Source organism: Xenia sp. Carnegie-2017, unplaced genomic scaffold (assembly GCF_021976095.1).
Source record: "Xenia sp. Carnegie-2017 unplaced genomic scaffold, XeniaSp_v1 HiC_scaffold_24, whole genome shotgun sequence".
In the NCBI taxonomy this organism is placed as follows: Eukaryota; Metazoa; Cnidaria; class Anthozoa; order Malacalcyonacea; family Xeniidae; genus Xenia; species Xenia sp. Carnegie-2017.
In genome coordinates, this window is record NW_025813487.1 from 5,495,290 (window position 1) to 5,508,837 (window position 13,548).

The 13,548-nt window shown below is 35.4% G+C and overlaps 1 protein-coding gene across 4 annotated transcripts in view; it reads right to left on the reverse strand.

Annotated features, from left to right (window-relative positions):
* Window positions 1-1,716: 1,716 nt before the first annotated feature.
* Window positions 1,717-13,548, reverse strand: part of LOC124451821 (anaphase-promoting complex subunit 1-like) — a 30,509-nt gene continuing 18,677 nt past the window's right edge. For 2 of the 4 annotated variants that reach the window (XM_047002422.1, XM_047002420.1), the window contains 13 exons: window positions 12,848-12,938; window positions 12,349-12,402; window positions 12,124-12,180; window positions 11,753-11,889; window positions 11,293-11,379; window positions 10,924-11,041; window positions 10,584-10,729; window positions 9,973-10,048; window positions 9,790-9,837; window positions 7,602-7,688; window positions 6,789-7,001; window positions 6,642-6,717; window positions 5,832-6,219 (listed from right to left, as the gene is read on the reverse strand). In XM_047002422.1, the coding sequence (XP_046858378.1) occupies window positions 5,984-6,219; window positions 6,642-6,717; window positions 6,789-7,001; window positions 7,602-7,688; window positions 9,790-9,837; window positions 9,973-10,048; window positions 10,584-10,729; window positions 10,924-11,041; window positions 11,293-11,379; window positions 11,753-11,889; window positions 12,124-12,180; window positions 12,349-12,402; window positions 12,848-12,938 (1,426 nt within the window). In that variant the 3' untranslated portion in view covers window positions 5,832-5,983. Of the gene's footprint in view, window positions 2,146-3,880; window positions 3,984-5,831; window positions 6,220-6,641; window positions 6,718-6,788; window positions 7,002-7,601; window positions 7,689-9,789; window positions 9,838-9,972; window positions 10,049-10,583; window positions 10,730-10,923; window positions 11,042-11,292; window positions 11,380-11,752; window positions 11,890-12,123; window positions 12,181-12,348; window positions 12,403-12,847; window positions 12,939-13,548 lie in introns of those variants that run through there. The other 2 variants (XM_047002421.1, XM_047002423.1) reach the window with 2 other exon arrangements.

A 13,548-nucleotide genomic window follows, 5' to 3' on the forward strand; every position in this document is an offset into this window, starting at 1 on the left:
CAAAACTTCATGTGTAAAAACTACATCTGTTCGTCAAACGCCACAAGTCATTACTGTTGTAGTTCTCAAATCAGGCCAAATTGATTGTTTTAATTTTGAATGTTTTGCGTTGATATAAAATCAGAATATCGTGAAATTGCTCGAGAAGATTTATCTGATAAGTATTGAATAGTTTCGATTTGCCAAAATCGTTTATTGAATCCCAGCTACCGGGCTCATGTAACCAAGCCCTTAAGACCCCGTCTACACCGGTAGAGTTTGAAAACAACGCAAAACATATACAGTTTGCTGTAATGTTCACACGATGCCGGTATGAAAAAGTGTGAAACCGTTACAAGTTTTAAAAGGCACAGCCACCTTGAAACTTATACCACCAACATGGTGCCATGGCAACATTGCGCAACTATTTTTGTGACGTAATTGCATATAAAGAAAGCTTGAAAAAGGTTCAAAACTATATCGTTTCCGTTACGTGTGAACACTTAAGAGTTTCATTAAGGTTCGGCGAAACCTTTTTCATGTTAAAATTGTGCCATAAAATATTCGAACACAGTCGTGACGGCGATAAATATGGTCAGCAAAAATGTTTAGACGTCAAATAAATAAAACTCAAATAGACTTAAAGCCGGTATTAATCGGTATACCGTATTAATCCCAGGTAATGTGAAGTGTGAACACACCACCAAAACAAAACGGAGCAAAACTATGACGGCATATTGTGAATAGCTCGAAACGGTATGAAAGCATACCGCTTGAGTTTCGTACCGGTATCGTGCGAACGTTTTCTAAATAATTTGAAAACAATCATTCCAATTTCTTTGATGTGCTAAAGATATCCAATTTCATCTCTAAACAATATTCCATTTACTTGTGTCACAAATAACTTTTTTTACCTTTTAAGACTAGTGACAATACTCGCGGAGATTTAAGCCGTTGATGGACGATTTGCACCACATGCAAAGACCTTCATAATGGCTTAATGAGAAAAATGCAAAAACATGTATAAATTAAAAAATTAGAGTTTAGGCCTGTTTCAAACGTCGTATTTTGCATGTGTCGAATAAAATAGTTTGAATTAAGTACATGCGAAATTCGACGTACGAAACAATTAAATTCGACTGCTTTAATTGAGGTTGACCTTAACTTTAAAATTCGACCGGTTTGGGTCGCATGTTTCAACCCTGAATTTTGCATGTGTCGAATACAATTTGGCTCTCGCGTTTTACTCACAACAAAGTCTGGAACGAGATAAAGCGAAGACGTCGTGTAATAATTGCATTCCACACATGCAAAATTCTACGTTTGAAATGTACAGTCAAATTTTGCATTTCGGTCGAATTAAATTGCTTATTGTATTCGACACATGCAAAATTCGACGTTTGAAACAGGCCTTACAGCCCTGTAGTCTTTATTAACGTAAAATACCGAACTAATCGCCTCAAATCGTGAAAATTTCAGAAGAAAAACAGCCAAATTCCAAAATGGCGCAAATTTTAATCGCACACTTTGACGGAAACATGACAAAAGGCAAAATAATCTTGTAACTACAAATTATCTCCACGAGAACAATAGTGATGATTAAAATGTAGAGGTCGGCTAAGTAGATGAAAAACAACAATTTGAAAAACAATTGAGAGCTAAGTGGGGGAACCAAATATGGGTAAAAATAAAACCTACGGGAAAAAATTTGAAAAAACAAAAAATAGTCAAAATAACTTCGATGGGCTAACCGTATATTTTCACGGGGGAAACAAATTACAAACAGACCAACTTCGAGGAGAACCTCAGTAGCGCTAAGATCAAACTGAATGACCTCAACCACTGAGTTGAGTCCCTATAAAAATGGCCAGCGATCGAGTGCAGCTTAATGTGGGATGAGTTCCTTAACTCTAAGAGGCTGATAACATCATGATTTAAAGTAATTGAAAGGAGTAAAAACTTTAAGCGAAGTTACAACCTTTTCTTAAGCGACATTAGCCATTTTAGTCGTAAAAAATCAGGCTAAATTATTTGTGTTCATTTGAAAGGCTTTGTGAATTTGCCAAGTCAGAGCATGGAGAAATTGCTCAAATAAGTTTTTTGATGTGAAGAAATTAATCTTCTCCATTTACCAAAATGATAACGCTTCACTGAACCAGCCCTAAACTGAAAAAAAAGTAGAGATAAATAAAGAATGCAGGGCCCTCGGGGGGAAAAGTTATATTGATGAGAGCTAAGTAGATGAGACTGTAATCCTGATTGTCGCCTTTGTTATAAAGACCTGAGACACTTATGACATTACACATTTAGGTTGTTGTCCTACATTAAATTCTTTTTCATACATTATCGTCAAAAAACTCGTGATGCGTGACATTTTGATATTGATTAGATGACGGCTTATCGCAAGCCTGGCAGTGGCACTACTGAGGAGGGAGGGTAAAAAGGGAATGGTAAGAATGCAAATCAACCCCCCTCCCCTCCCATAATATTCTCAAGACAATCGTCCGTATTCAAAAAGCTCACTCACACTAAAACAAAATTTGCCAACTGAAATCAATGAGAACGTCATTTCTCCATCGATTTTACGATTTTTGTTAAAATACTTCAAATCAAGCAATCGTTGAAGAGAAAATAACGTCTTTGTGTAATATGTAACAGCATTTTTTTTTGTTTTTGACTCTCCCCCTCTCCTCCCCCATAAAAATTCATCCAGCACCACTTCTTATGTTTTCATACCTTTTTAAAGAGATTTTGATGTTATCACAAGAAAAATCGAACGCAAAGATAAATGAAGGACAAATAATGAGATAATAATTTAGTCTATCTGTCCTTCGTGTGTGTTCAACTAGGACTTGACGAAAACTTGTCATATAGAAGAGATGAAATCACAACAAAAGTGAACACAAAGATAATAGAAGGACAAATAAAGAGAGGATAAAGATACTCTTTAGTCTATAAGGCTGTTTATATGATTCCGGCTCGCCGAGATTCAGTGAAGCGTGAAATGATTTCGAGGGATTGAAAGAAGCCAAAACTTCAAGGTTAAAAATTACAACTGTTTGTTAAGCGCCACGAATCATTCCTGTTGTAATTCTCAAATTAGGCCAAACTGGTTGTTTCAATTTTAAATGTTTTGCGTAGTTATTAAATCAAAATATTGTGAAATTGCTCGGGAACATTTATCTGATGATTAGTATACAATCTTTTACATTCGCCAAAATCATTTAACGCCTGACTGAATCCCGGCTACACGGGCTCATGTAATCAGCCCCTCATATATCTGTCTTTCATGCGTGTTTTTATAGCCATGAATCAATTGAGCTTCAATTCTACTTTAAGAGAACTTCTAAAATCACAGACACACAACGATAAATGATAGAAAAATCAGAAGAAGATAACATTATTCTTTATTCTCACTCCGCAGGTGTTCGACATGAACTTACACAACGCGAGCTTTCATGCGATCCAAAAATAGATAAATATCAGAAAACCGAAGTCGAAATATTTCCAATGTCTGACAATACAGCAATGAAATACAAAAAACACGCGTAAGTGTTGAAATATTTCTTCTGTCTTACAGCAGCAAAATACCAGAAACCAGCTCAACGTCTCAACTCGAAATATTTCCAGTGTCGGACACAGAGGCGTAATTAGAACGTTAATTGAGGAGGGTGGGTGTGTGTGTGTGTGTATTCATATATTCAGTTGTGCCTTACTGATTTCTTTTGAAATTTTAAATCACTTTCAAAAGAAATCATTAGGGCACAACGGAATATATGAATATGCCCCCCCCCCCAATTAACGTTCTAGTTACGCCTCTGGTCGGACAACAGCGAGATGAATGAACGGCAAAACTTTACAAAAAGCGAAAAGGAAACTGAGAGGTTGTTAGTTGATATACCTGACGTCAGTTGTTCACGATTGAATAATTGAGCGCAATTTCAAGAGATTAGGAAAAGATAAACAAAGCTCTTCACATTTTTTCATCATTACTTCTAAAGGAGCTGTAAGTTAAAAAGTCTCAATTATTTTCATATCAATCATCAGTTCAGGAAATCACATCAATTGTTATGAATTGGACGTTTCTAATTTCTAAGCCTGAAGGATTTCCAATATGATCCCATACATAGAAAATCCAATTGTGTATGTTTTATCATTAGTTCGTTGTAGAACACAATACATGTTTGGCATCTGGGAATTTAAAATGGTTACTAATCGTAGAATTGAAATACTAATAACCACAATTAGTCAAGTAACAAGGTCAAACCCCATAGGCTTCGAAACCTTTATGATACAAAAACATCCAAAATCTAATTCGCGATGAAAATTCAAGAAAATTGATAGCATTGTCCCGTTGCCGATTGTTATGGAATATGATGTGCAATTATTTCGATTGACGTCAAGACATTCCGAGATTACCTAGAAACAGCGTATTTCTCGCAGTTTGCACATCTAATTAAATGGTATTTTACTTCATACTGTGCGCCTTCGATTATTCCATCACTTTTTTTTGAAAACAAACAGAGCAAATCAATTAAAAAAAGCAAACTACTCCAATTTCTACCAGTTGTGAAGACAGCACAAACTTTAACACCTACAGTGCAAATTTTTAGTAAATTTTTCACAAAACAAATCGCATAGCAGGACTAAATAAGCGTGCTGGCTACGCCACAGACAACAAAAAAGACCTTACGGTTATAAATATGAGTTAGACTCTTTACGTTTTTTTGCCAGGCAGATTCATCCCAAGCGAAATTTAACCATTGTTGCTGGTGTTGTCTAAAAGCACTCGACCAAATTTTCCCGCCAAAAAACGTAAACAAGACAAGACATCTATTGGAACATTGTTAGTGTATTTTACTTTGAAACTACGACATTAGTAAGTTTTCAAAACCTAAAATCAAAAACCTAAAAATCTCAAAAGTAATTCAGAGTAAATCAAAACATAACACTTCTTGCTTACTCTAAATGCACAAGATCCTATATTACTACTTAATGATGACGTCAGCGGCATTGGCAGACCTGGTCATGCTGTGCATGTTTTTCTGTGTTTACTCGCAATAAAAACAACAGATTTCTAATAATATGAATAATGGATAATGTTCTGAAATTTACATAGCAAGATCATGTCAAGCAACAAATGAAAGAATAAATCCATCCGCAATTTCCGCAGATTATTTCTTACATATTTTTCCCAGTTGAGTGACAAAATTCGCACAGTTGATACAGATATTTTCACTGTCTTTACAGATTTTGCTTAGTTTCGAAAGATCTTTGCACATTAACACAAATTATTGCATTATTGCGAGAGATTTTCCAGTTATTGATATTCTTGTTGTCATTGAGTTGCAGGTTCTCGCAATTCTGCTATGTTTATCAAACACACCGAAACAAACCCATCGCAGCGAGGTTTCATTTCCGATAAAAAAAAATGTGTTGATATTTTTCGTAAAAATTTTTTTACGAGGGAGGTGATTGTAGAACGGTGAATATTTTTGTAAGTCTTGTGGAATTTTCGGGCCAATTTGTAAATTTCAAGCATTTCACCGTAATATTTCCTACATTTTATAATGTTTTGCAACCAAATGTGTAAGGGGGGACGGTGGTAGGGTTAGGATAAGGGTCAGAGACTCAGGAGGGGTTGTTCTACATTAAAGGAAGGAAGAAGGTTAAGTTAAGAGGGATTATCTAAGGGTAACGGAAACGATAAGATAAGCGTCAGGGTGAGAGTTAGAGAATAGATCACGTGGGAGGACTACAGTAAGGGTCAGGGAGGGGGGAGAATTATGTTAGGGATCAGGGGGGAGAGTTAGGTTAAGATCATAGAAAGTAAACATTCAATAACAGTGAACTTTTTTAAATTGTCGCAGTTGCACATCTCGGTATTTTTAATAAGGAATAATTGCTTTTAGTTCGTGATTTATCAGTCATTATGTAAACTACACCTGGGAATGAAAATTGCCAAATGACAAGGTGCCCAATTACAAAAAAGATCCACTGCCCTTTAAAGATACTTAACGGTCATGTTACCGTTAATTGTATGAACTAAATCCATCCATATTTCAATGTAATCTAATCCTAATCTTGGGATCAAAATCGTCTGGTGCTTACCATTTTGTTTCGTGACAACACGAGGAAGAGTCTTGGCTTCGTTCATAGCATGATACGTCATGTAAGACACCAGCTCTTTGCTTATCTTCCTATCCATGTTGCCAACGTGTTCTCGTAATTCATACGTGACTAAGACGAAATGAAAAACAAGTAAATATTCAAATGACTTTCATGAATACATCTCCTTTAATTAAAGCGGTCATTCAAAATTACATCATTCAAGTGTAGGTTGGACATAAAATTGGGATTGGGAAGAAGGGTCGTTCAACATTACGTCAATTCAAATGTAAGTTAAATATAAAATTGGAACTGGGGAAAAGGGTGTTTCAACATTACGTCATTTCAAATGTAAGTTGGATATAAAATTGGGACTGGGAGAAGGGTCGTTCAACATTACGTCAATTCAAATGAAGGTTTGACATAAAATTGGGACTGGGGAGAAGGAGGGTCATTCAACATTACATCATTTCAAATGTAGGTTGGATATAAAATTGAGACACTGGGAAGAAGGAATATTAACCCAGACAGTAAAGAAAGAGATTGAGCAATACCTCTGTTAGTGAAGGACTTGAAATGAGCAGCCAGGCGACTTTGAATTTCGACAATATAAAGGGGATTAATAATGGGCTAAAAAAGTAAAATACAAACTAAACTCTTGCTGTTGAAAATAGATCATAAAAAAAACAACAAAATCAAACCTCTAACTCCGAATTTCTCTTCTTCAAACGTTCAAAAGCATTTTCGTAATACGTCAAAACTATTAAGAGTTCTCTCAGCATGCATATGTTGCTAGAATTTTCAACAGCTTGTAGTGCGTTCTCTATCGCAAAATACGTGTAGACGATGGACGTTGTTTCTTTGCTCACGCAATTTAGAAGTACGGAAGATAAAAAGTCAGCACAACGAACTTCCTGGAATATAGTAGGCATAACGTTTTCGTTTTCTGATAGTTTAAAGACTGTTCTCGTTCTCTGTTGTTCATTTATCACTACCTACACTGACATAAGTTATCTCATTTCTTACATATTTTAGATAGTTTAAAGACTGTTCTCGTTCTCTGTTGTTCATTTATCACAACCTACACTGACATAAGTTATCTCATTTCTTACATATTTTAGATAGTTTAAAGACTGTTCTCGTTCTCTGTTGTTCATTTATCACTACCTACACTGACATACGTTATCTTATTTCTTATATATTTTCGATAGTGTAAAGACTGTTCTTGTTCTCTGTTGTTCATTAAACACTACCTACACTGACATACGTTATCTCATTTCTTATATATTTTCGATAGTGTAAAGACTATTAAATGAAGATATGATAACATTCTTTCATAGTGTAAAGACTGTTCTTGTTCTCTGTTGTTCATTAAACACTACCTACACTGACATACGTTATCTTATTTCTTATATATTTTAGATAGTGTAAAGACTGTACTTGTTCTCTGTTGTTCACACAGTTCTTATAAAAATTTTGTCTGTTTAACGCTAAATTTTAAAAACAAATGATACCTTTTTACGATTGGAAGAATTTTGACAAAATATTTCCGTAAATTTGATAAGTTCTTGATCAGTTGAAAACGAGCGAACAATATCAACCTGCGTTGACAGAAATAAAATCAATCATATATTAGGGGGGAGCACTTTATCAGATCACCAACAGGAACAGGAAATAGGTTTGGTTAAGGAATGTCTGTGATAATCTGTGACAATCACAATGTAGGTTGGAGGACTCACCTCCATCAACAAAACTGACTTAAGTCAAACCTGTATTAAGCCGATACCCTCGGGGAATAGACTGGTGTCCGCTTAATGGAGGAGTCCATTTAACAAAGTCAATATAAACAAAACATAATTTTTTTTAGTAATATATAATAAGTAATAAGTGGTTTTAATGAAGATGTTGGTGTAATGTAATCTCGTGTAAGTCTTTACAACGACAAGCTTCATTCGACTTGACAAGTTATTTTTATTTATAATTTGCAAACAATTTCATGTTTTATGTACAGCATTCTTCAACACACTTGCATTATGACAAATATCTTCATAATTGTTGTGACAATATTTTTGTGACTAACGTTATGTCTGTAGGTAACATGAAATATTTGAAAATATTGTCGGTTAAACACAAGTTTTTGTGTTACTCTTTGACAAATTTTGGTGTCCTCGTCCGCTTGATAGAAGTTTCGTTACAACGAATTATACGAGATTTAATTCGTGACTTTACAAAGTGTCCACTAAATACAATGTGTCCGCTTAATGCAGGGACGCTTAATACAGATTTGACTGTATTGAATGGTGCTAAAAACCGTTGTTGAAAGACCGCTTAATGCAGGGGCACTTAATACAGATTTGACTGTACTAAATGGTGCTAAAATCTGTTGTTGAAAGACTACCAATTTTCTGGATCAATCAAAATTTTTACCACGCCGCCACCAAAGAAAGTTTTCCTTTATTGCTTCTAGACAATTTCCTATAAGCTATAAATCCACTTATGGAATGTGGAATTTCACGTATTCCATTTCTAGACAAAACGTAGAGTTAAAAACTATCGCGTAAACAAACCTCTCCAAAAAATTTCAATTCCTGTGAACACATCACCTTCAAATTGGACAATAATCTAATCCAATGAGAATGTATCTATTTACAGGAATTAATAACACGTTTATTTAATGGAATATGCTCATCTGCTTATAAAGAGGTATCGTATGGAAAACAATTCAAAATATTAGAAAATCAGAATAAGAGCGAGAGACTTGATAGGCGGGAAACAGACTCGTATTAGAAAAACAATTGCCCAGCATGAACTCCAAACGATAGCCGTTTAGTAAGAAATAATAGTTTATTGACAGTAACTTGTAATATGTAAATATTTGTGTATTAATACAAACACACACCGTAGATGATGTGTTGTGTTAAGACGAAGCGTTGCTGTCATTAAACTATACGTTCATAAAAAAATTGCTATATTTAGAATTTTATGTTGAGCAATTGTTTTTCTATTTGAGACTCATAAACAAAATCCTCAACCGACATTAGTAGAAACTGTAAACATCATGAAAATTTACAGACATGATCTGTCAGCACGTGGGAACATTTGAAATTCACAAACAAAATCCTTAACCGACATTCGAAACTTTCTACATCACGAAACTGACAGACTTGATTTGTCAGCACGTGGGAACAGTAAACTGTATTATAAACAGATACTACAGTTAACTTCGTGGGCATTGTATGCCATTACAAAGCTCTCCCTGATTGCTACAAAATTTTTGCTACGTTGATGACTGTGAAATAAAAAAAATAAAACGTGTGCGCTGATTGGTCTATAGCTCAGTTTGCATTGGCCTGTGCAAAACGATCCTAGCTCGATCAATTAAATCCATTAAACAGAATTTGCAAAGCAAAAATGAACACATGTTAGAGGAAAAATAAATCAGTTGTTTTAAATGTATCAGTTTTACATTAATGTTATTTTATAAAAGACATAAAAGATGTTTACTGTGTTAGCACTGGCTATGCAAACCTCGGAGACGTTTGTGAGAGCTCTCGAGCAGGTGCAACCCTCGACCTTCGGTCTCAGGCTTACACTGATCTGCTCTCGAGTTCTCCCAAAGGTCTCCTTGGTTTCCATAAAACTGTGCAAAGAAAAAACGCAGTAAAAATCTTTTACCTCTTCATTAAAAGTAAACAATCATACCTTTTCGGCTTGTTTGGTAAAAGTTCGAGCCATTAAATTACGATAACCCTAGAAAAAGAAAGGTAAGGTGAGGTAAGGTGAGGTAAGGTGAGGTAAAGTGAGGTAAGGTGAGGTGAGAAGAGGTGAGGTGAGGTGAGATGAGGTGAGGTGAGGTAAAGTGAAGTGAGGTAAAAACTTGCACACCTTTGGATCGTCTTTGTACGGAAGTTGACCGATTCTTTTCTTTACAAACACAGTTCCACCTTTTGACAACAACAGCCTGTCAATATAGTTAAGATGTGATTTACTGATATTCAAAAATGCGCTGTTATGTAAGGTAATTAGAGATATGTAAGGCACCCAGTTACATAATGAGTTCAGTTCTACTAATACTGAAGAAAGCATTCTAGTTCATGTGCTTGTCACGTGAAACTTTCATAGATTCATTTTAATTCGGATTAATGAAAAATTAATAATTTCGAAAGAAGGTATTTTTCACTAAAACAATGAAATAGGGTATGAAAATTTCACTTTATAAGCACTTTAGCGCAGAGATGAAACATAGATGGGCTCGAGTTTGAATTAGATATTGGTGCGTAGACTTTTTAAATTCTGCTACATTTTATAATGATTGGGAGTATGCTCTAGTAAAAACTAATCACAATTGTTGTTGCTCTGTTGCTTTATGGTTTGTTAGATTTTTTTTTTGTATGAAAATTGGCACCAGTCCTGCACTACTTTCCCTCAATGGTTCCTGCTTAAACAACGAGCATTTAGATATAAATAAGTGTACATTTGACAGTTCTTAAGTCAACCTTAACTCTTCTGGTAGTTCATCTCCTTCAAGTACAACAGGCCAGTATCTTTTCCCGCCAATACGAACTTGTTTGATGTTGTTTACTTCGGGCAAAAGGCATGGGGCGAGTTCTCGAATAACCGTCTCAGGATAGTATTGTGTTTCCTGCGAAGAAATGAGAATGAAGATACGTTCGTTTCAAAATCAAACTTATATAAATACGTGGAAAAAACGATGTTATTATTAAAAACATAAATTTTGCATTTTTTTACTGCGTAACACTTCGCAGTCAAAATATTTCCACGACTGTGTTTTTAAGCAATTGTACAAGGTCTTATACGCAACAACAAATTATTTACCCTTAAACTGATTTCGACTGGGCAGTAGCATGCTTCCTTTGTATCCACGTCTGTTGGTACGAGAAGGCGTGGTTCCACAGCCAAGACATAAAGATGACGTAAGGCTTGTAAATGACATCTAAATCGATTTTGCGCGGCGAGTATTAAAGAAGCAACAATAAAACTTTGAAGTGAGAAGGAAAATACAACTTAAAATAACACAAATTTCCTTTATTCTATATTAAAAAACGCAGACCCGGGTAGGGTAAAGTATTCGAAAGCCATCTGTAGGTTTGTACTCCTTAAAGTCTTGCAGAACCCCTACCCCGCGCAATACCCACGATTTCGAGAATATAAAATCATGGTATCGAATGCGCTGGAAATTTCTACCTGTTATCTGAACTCGTCGATGGAAACTGTGGGAACAAGGCACAAATGAGGGCTGCGACAGCAGGAGCTGAGGTGGACAATGTACTCCTAAAAATTGATGTTCATTTAGCAACAAGAATATCGTAAATTTTAATGTTAGATTCATGTTGAAGAAAACCCACCAAACAAATGTAGGTTGACATATAACATTAATGATACATGAGCACCTTCCAAAAATAGCTTATGCAGCATCAACTGCTGATGACAATTACAAAGTTCTTGGCAAAGACTACAAAAATTTTAACCCTTTAACCTCAACCCTTAATTCGGAGGAGCTTACCACTGATTAGATTAACCCTTGATCAGATTAAGCCGGGTTGGGGTTACGTTTTAAAACTAAGGTTTCCTACTGAATAATAATGTACAAGAAATTTGGTTTCCAGATCGCTTAGTTCACAAGTTCTCAAACAAAACAACATACCTTCCATTACTAAGAAACAGAAATCCAATTGCCATATGTATGGCCATGTGATTACCGTACGTGACGTCAACCGAGTGTCGTTTATGAAATTCTCTCGCGAGTCGAAGAATGTCGAGATTACCAGTACCCGCCATAACCTAAAAGTACAAAACACCGTACGTTATTATACAACATTGTCAAATGATATACGCTGTACACCATTAGCCTGGAGTTTTCAGGAAAATTCATGCCTAATTTAACCAATCAAATGCCAACCACTAAATAGTCAGGAATGCGCATGCGCGTTGTTTTCTATTAAGCAAAAAAGAACAGCTTTGCTAACAAGGAGCACTATTTCAAATGGCAACTTACAAGTGATTTGATGATCTTACCATGGATAATGACAGCAACGTGACGTTCATACATTGCTCCAGAACGACCCTACCACACTTTAAAAAAGATAGCACTTGCAGTCAGTTCAATGCTTATAAAACTTTACAAAGAAAACTACCATTGCATAATATAGCTGCAGTAGACATTCTCCAATCACAGTGAAAGTTTAAAAGAACCAATATCTCCATGGTTTATTCCCATGTACTACACACACATATACAAACCTGCTCCACTTCTGGTTTTTCGAGAATATCTTTGAAGTACTTGGTGTAATACATCTAAAGTGTTACAAAGTCAGTTTAAAGTAGCTGTTGCTCCACTCTTTGAATCTTGGGAAATATAGTTTCAGATCGAGTATAAACCAACAAAGTATAAGATTTTATTACGTTTATAAATTTAGTAAGTATTGGATAATGTCACATATCGTAGGATGAAGTAGGGCAATATGGCATGACGTTAGGCAACGTTGGATGATATTGTGATGTAGTGTTGGGTGATTGCTGGAAAGATTAGGATATGTTTGGAAGTGTTGGGGGACGCTGGAAAGTGTTGGATGATGGTGGGCAATGTTGGATGTATCAGGGTGATGCTGAACAAAATGGGATATAGTGAGCCGCGTGCTTATGTAATATTAAAAAAAAATAAAATTCACGAGACGATTTTGAAAATAAAATGACAGAAGCTGTGGAAAATTTAAGCGGACAATAAACCTTGACAACATACAAGTGTAGCATACGCTTCTTTATTAAAGGATCCAGCAAATTTGATACCCATAGCAAAACAGCAACCAGCGATGATATTTACATAGGTTTGCCTACAAAAAAGTCATAATGTAAAGTTAAAAAAAGTTGAAAGGACCCAAAGCCGGAAAATCGATCGTTGAAACAACAATCTGTAAATACACATACGTATAAGACAAGAGAGCGTTCAAAATTCAAATTAAAAGAGAAAGATGATTTTATGGGGAAGTTCATCGTGTTCAACCCAGGAGTTTTGGAAGTTATGAAGAATTCATGGATTTAAAATATAGATTTTGACATTCTTATTTAGGAGATAAAAGATGTTTAATGCAAACCGAGGAGACCTTTGGGAGAACTCGAGAGCAGATTAGTCCAAGACCGAAGGTCGAGGGTTGCATCTGCTCGAGAGTTTTCATACACTTCTCCGAGGTTTGCATGAGCCAGTGCAAACACAAAAAACATGTTTTATTTTTATATGAAATAACAAAATGCGGAACAGATAAATTCAAAACAAACTTTCTAATTGACAGATCTCAGATTAGTTTCCACTCTAAATTTAGCTTCGGTCTTACAAAGAAATGAAAACAATTTTCTCCAGGTTGAGAAAGTCACATGACTCACATGAAAGGAAAGAATAAAAAAAGATCAGACGACAAAGAGAGAAAGTCGTGAACAATCTCACTG